At 51.8% G+C, this 5,922-nt stretch overlaps 1 protein-coding gene across 1 annotated transcript; it reads right to left on the bottom strand.

The window, feature by feature from the left end:
• Positions 1-1,850: 1,850 nt before the first annotated feature.
• LOC145416951 (uncharacterized) lies at positions 1,851-3,068 on the bottom strand. Its single transcript, XM_080285802.1, has one exon. It carries the CDS (start codon positions 3,066-3,068, stop codon positions 1,851-1,853), a length of 1,218 nt encoding a protein of 405 aa, XP_080141928.1.
• Between the last annotated feature and the right edge of the window lie 2,854 nt (positions 3,069-5,922).

Here is a 5,922-nt window from a genome sequence, read left to right as displayed (position 1 = left end):
GATGTCGGTTATCAATTTGATGTTGTCAGCTGGCTTTTGATTTTTAAGTGAGTGAATGGCGCTAGATGAGTCCGTATGAATAATAATGTCGGCTGTGGGGTTGATTTCTAGGGCGTCGTCTAGGGCTGATAGAATTGCCACTAATTCGGTCTGTAGTGTGGAGGCTCCGTCCGTGACTCTGAGGCCATATGAATGTTCCTGACTCACAACTGCCGCACCTGCTGTTCTGTCCTTGACGGAGCCGTCTGTGTAGTAGGTGGCTGAGTTAGGTGTGGTGAGGGCGTCGATTCTCATTAGGCTTTCCTGTCGTAATTGTTGGGTGGCGGTAAAGGCTTTGGGGGGGGGGAGTTGGAGATAATGAGCTTAAAAGGGGGGGGGGGGCTCCACGGAGCGGGAGGGTGAAAGGCATCGCTAGGGACATCTGGTGGGAGATTTATGAAGGGTGTGAGGTCGTATGTGTGGAGGGCTTTAGCGGCTCTGTGACACCAGCTGTTACCGAGGATATCTGGATGTAAATTAGCCGCCTCCGTTAGTCTTGCTCTGAGGGGGAGGGGGGAGTTTTTGTGTGCCAGTTTAGCCGCGATATTAGCTATTCTTCCTTTTATCCTGAGGTTTAGGGATTCCATATTGCACTCTAGTCTGAGGTTGCACACGCGGGTCCACATAGGGGCACCCGTCATTGTTCTGAGTGCGTTATTTTGTATAACCTCTAGCTTATTGACTAGTTGTGGGTTGATGGTAAGGAGTGCTGGGGCTGCGTAGTCAATAATGGATCGTATGGCCTGGGTGTAAAAAAGGCGGAGGACTTTGAAGGAGGCTCCCTCTCCCTTCCCTGCTAAGGCCCGGAGAGCGTTGAGACGGAGTTTTGAGATGTCCCTGAGATACTGGACTTCGTTATCAAACGAAAGGTTCCTGTCAAAATATACCCCTAGGTAACGATGGGAGTTTACGTATTGAATAGGGGCGTCTCCTAGGAGAAGCTGGCTGGGCGGGGTAGGGATTTTGACAGGCAGAGCTTTCGTTTTACTGGGGTTGACTTTGAGTCCAAGTTCTCTACATTTTTTGTGCAAAATGTCCAGGGCTCTCTGAGCTCTCTGACGGTAGTGTCCCCCATATACTACCAGAGTGATGTCGTCAGCATAGCAGAGGAGGCGGGTTCCTTGACCTAGGTCTAGCTGCAGGAGGCACTCTACTAAGGTGTTGAAAAGAGTGGGGCTGATGATGCTGCCCTGCGGAGTTTCGTTTTCGTGTTGGTGAGATTCTGATACGTGGCCCTGAAATCTGACCTTGGCTTTTCGACCAGAGAAAAAGTTTTTAAGCCAGCGCAGGAGTCGACCCTTAACCCCCTTGTTTGCAAGGGTGGCCAGGATAGCCTCAGGGCAAGCCAGCTCAAAAGCTTTTTCTAGGTCTATAAATATAGCTAGGCCTTTACCTCCCCGTAGTTCAGACAGGAAGGAGCTGAGGCACTCCGCCGTGCCTTTCCCCTTAGTGAAGGCGAATATATGGCTGTGGGGGGGAGGGGTTGCCCAGTCAAGGCGGCCTTTAACTATTCTCTCCGCGGTTTTATTGACACAGCTTAGAAGGGAGATGGGTCTGAAGGACTGGGGGTCTAGGGGCTTGGGGATAGGGTGAATGATCGCTTCCTTCCATTGCGATGGTAATTTACCTAGTCGCCATGAATGGTTGAGAAGGTCTAGCAGGGCTTGTCTTGCAATAGGTCCCGTATGACTGATCATAGAGTAAGTTATAAGATCCTGACCAGGCGTCGTATCTGAGATGGTTTTGAAGGCCCGTGTCAGTTCGTCGAGGATGAAGTAATGGTCTGAGGAAGCTGGGGTGTTTATGCAATTTTAGATTAACTGTGCTCTTTCTGGGTGCAGTTGTTCTTGTTGTTGTCTTGTCAGGGCAGGGAGTTGCGTGGGGGAGGTTCTTTGTGCGAAGGAGTCTGCCAGTCTTTCCGCTTCGCCTTGAGGGTTGGGGTGGGTTGATGGGCGGGAGGGCCGAGGGTTGGAAACTGCCCTTAATCTTTTCCAAATGTCGCTAGATGACGTGTGGGCTTCTAGTGACTGACACCACTCTAGCCAACTCTGTTCTTTGATAGCATTTTTTCCGTTGATCGTGTGTCTGATAACTGATTGGAGATAACTGCGGCTCTCAGGGGTAGGGTTCTCTCTGTGGATTTTTTTTGCACGGTTTAATCTTCTATTTAATTCTTTAACTCTTTCGTTATAAAACCAATGGTCTTTGTGATGGCCTTTAGGGGGGCTGGTGATGGGGATGGCCTGCTCAGCGGCTGCGTGGAAGGCATTTGTGATTTCTGTGGTGTGCTCGTCTAGGTTTAGTGGGGGGTTAAAGGAGCAGAATTTTTCTAGAAGGGAAGTGAAAAGGGGCCAGTTAGCTTTCTTAGTGTTCCACTTAGGTGGGGGACTGGGGGGTTTGGGGAGTTTAGCCAAATTGAGGGAGCAAAGTATGGCGTGGTGGTCAGAGGTAAGTGTGGGGTGTATCTCCCAATTTGCAAGGTTGGCGATGTTTGTGTTTGTAAACGTTAAATCGAGTCTGCCCCCTCTTAGGTGTGTTGGGGATTGGGTGTTGTTAAGTAGCGTTATGTCAGGTGAGTCGTCTATTAGAGCGGCTATGTGGCGGCCTGTTGGGTTGGTGGTTCGCGACCCCAGACAGGGGTGATGGGCATTTAGGTCGCCTCCGATGAGTAGATGATTAGTTGCTGCTGTTGCAAAGACCTCATCAAGGCTTAGGGTTGCATTGGGGGGCCGGTATATATTGTAGATGTCGAGTTGTGTGGTGGCAAGCGTAATGGTGCAGCCCTGAATTTCTACGCCCTCCCCGCAGTCAGGCGGCGGTTGTAACAGTTTCGAGGGGATGTTATTTCTCACTAAAATGGCAGAGCCTCGTGGGCCTCTTTGCGAGTGGGGGAGATGAAAGGAGGTGAAGCCTCTTAGTTTGATGGGTTTATGGGCTGGAGTAAGAGTCTCCTGAAGGAGGAAGACATCTATATTATTTTTATGGGCTGTTTCCTCTAACAATGCTCGTTTTTTCAGTGCGCCCTGCATATTCCACTGCAAGAAATTGATGTGGGGGGGGTTCGGGGGGGGTTGCGTGTTTGGGGAGGTTGTCGTATGGTTGTTTGCGTTTAGTTGTCTGTCCATGGTTGTGATAATGTCTCAGAGTCTGAGGGAGTTTGTCTCGGGGTGGTGTGACGTGAGAGAGGAGGACGTGAGTGTGAGTTCATATTTGTGTTGGGGTGTTCACGAGCGGTTTGGCGGGGCTCGTGGTGTGATCTGGTTGACGAGTGTGATGAGGGTGATCTGCTTTGTGTGCGTGAGGCTGAGTTTTTGCGTGATTTGGAGGATCGAGAGTGTCTGTTGCTTGAGTTGTGGTGTTGTTGTTTTTGTGTGTTGGGGTGTAGTGGAGTTTCTGGTTGTTGTTGTGTGATAGGTGTGTTGTGGCTGTTGTGTTGTTGAGGTTGTTTGGTGGGGGTAGTGACGTGTCTGGTTGTTGTTGTGTAATACTGATGTTGTGTACTGTGTTGTGAGGGAGGGGGTGTGTGTTGGTGGCGTAAGAGTACTCTGCAGATGTTGGAGGGTGTGTGTGTTGTAGGTCTATCATGTTGGCGTCTGTGTGTGTGGCGTGGCTGAAGTGTTTGCGTATGGCATCCTGAGCGACTCTGGTAACCTCCGTGGTTGGTATGGTTACTCCGACTATGTCGTTGACGAAGGTTGCTAGTCCTTGAGCTATGAACTGTGTGATTTGGCGTAGGTCATCCTTATTGAAGTTGTTTAGGAGTTGGGGTTGATCGGGGGCTGGTGAAATAGTTTGGATTTGAATTGATGTGGTGGTTTGTGTGCTGGCGTGCTTTTTTAGTGTTGGAGTGGGTGGGGGGGGAGGTGTAGTGTGTGTGGTTGAGGGGGGTGTGGGGGTCTGAGAGTTGCTGCGGTTGTGGGGGGGGTTTCTGTGAGCAGTGGAGAGTTGGGGGAAGTTGCTGGGCGTAAGTGAAGGGGGACTTGAATTACTGTTTGATTGCCCCCAGGTGAAAGTGCCAGGGGGTGCGGGGGTGAAGGCGTTTTTTTTTCCCTGAGTCCCTTGTTGGTCTTTCGTCATGTTCTTTTGGATGATTGCCTTTCTTATGGGACAAGCCTTGTTCCAGGCGTGATGCTGCCCATGACAATTGGGGCATTTGGCTGTGACCTGTTGTTTAGCCTTGAATTTGTCAAGGCATTGCTGGGTGGGATGTCGGCCGCTACAGAGTGCACATGTTGGTGGGCGGTGGCAGGAGGATTGGTGGTGCCCGAATTTCTGGCAAGTGAAACATCTTAGGGGCTCAGGGGTGAAGGGGCGGAGATCGTAAGTGCCCCAGTTTTTCAGATTAAGCGAGTTTGGGATGGGGCCTCGAATAGTAATGAGTACCTGCCTGGTTGGTTCGCCCTTGACCTCACAGCGTTTAGCTTCTTCCACCTGGCTGTGGCGTAGGATGGCTTCAAGGGGGAAGTTCAGGGGGTAGTGCTGGACTACGACTTTTTTGGTGGATAGGTTTGGGTCCAGTTTCTGAAGCGAGACTTTCTTGCCCTCTAGTTCTTGGAGATTTTCAGGTATATTCAGGGACTCATTATTAAGGGGAACAATGATGGTATTCAGGGCTTTGGTGGCCACCATTTTGAACTGTAGATGTGGGTAGGCGTTCTCAATGCTGATGATGATGTCGTACGTGTTAGGGAAATTGTCGTGCTTTGGGATAAGGAAAGCTGGGAGTTTGGGTGTGGTGGGGGGTGTGGTTGGAGGTTGGTTAGTGGGTTGGGTGTGGGGGCGGTCAGAGGGGTTTGGAGCAGGTTTTTTGTTTCTTTTCCTTTGAACGAGGGTGAAGCAGTCGTCGTCTGGGTCATGGGGGGAGGAGGGTGTTTCACCTGAATGGTGGTTGTTAGGAGAGGGGGTCTGAGTGCCGTCCGTTGTTTGGTTGTCAGAGTGGTTTGGGATGTCATCGTCGGAGTTGTCGTCGTCGGTATCCATGGTGTTGTAGGAAGGGTTGAGGCGGTCTTGGGTGTGGTCGTTGCCAATGATTCCTAGTTTCCTTCCTGCCGTAATCTCAGCGTCAGGGGAGGAGTCTTCAAGTTCCAGGGCTCTCTTCTTCGAGTCGGCGTTTGTTGAGTTTCCAGGGTGGGTGGCTCAATTCTTAGGAGCGTTTCTGGGGTCTCGAGGGCCTTGAGGGGCAGGAGGTTTCTTGGCGGAAGAGGGGGTTTGATCTCGGCTCGCCATCTTGGCGGCCGTCACACTCGCATTCACACACTCAGTCACACTACCATTCACTCAGAACAAGGAAGAAGCCTACCTACAGTGGTGGTGACTATCCCCTCGCTAGCGGAGGTCGTGGTAGCCCTGCCACTGCCCCCTGTGGGGTCTTGCCTAGCGCCCTACCGAGTTTTTGGCCACCCCAGTGCTTTCCTATAACCACCCCTACTAAGGGGCCTCTTTGTGTACCTGGCCTAACGCCAGGAAACCGCAGAGTTCGGCTTCGTACTCGCACTGGGGGGCTCTAAGGCCGAAAGGAAGGAATAGTAGAAGGGGGGGCGCAACCCACGAAAGGGCGAGTGCACACAAGTGTGTGCACCCCGGTACACAATCGTGGGGCGTATGGCAGTGGCTGCGGTGGTCTCAGCATTGACTGCAATGACGGCGGTTGCACAACACAAGGCGTGATGTCAATCTGGACTCAGAGGAAAACTCTAGAGGCGAGCACCGTGGTAACTTCTCGCAGAGCGGAGTCAGGATGGTAAGCTGAAACGTCTGCTGACTGGAGCAGGTTGACCGTGGGTTGCTGGTTCCGTAGAGTTGATGAGAGTGTGAGGGGGCGTACTGACGGGCGCCGAGTCTGTGTAGAGCGGGAGCGAGCGGGAGATGTCTCCGCTACGGCTG

Source organism: Coenobita brevimanus, chromosome 108, assembly GCF_032717465.1.
Source record: "Coenobita brevimanus isolate Jiangsu-jjx chromosome 108, ASM3271746v2, whole genome shotgun sequence".
NCBI classification, from domain to species: Eukaryota; Metazoa; Arthropoda; class Malacostraca; order Decapoda; family Coenobitidae; genus Coenobita; species Coenobita brevimanus.
This window is presented reverse-complemented; position numbering and strand designations above follow the sequence as displayed.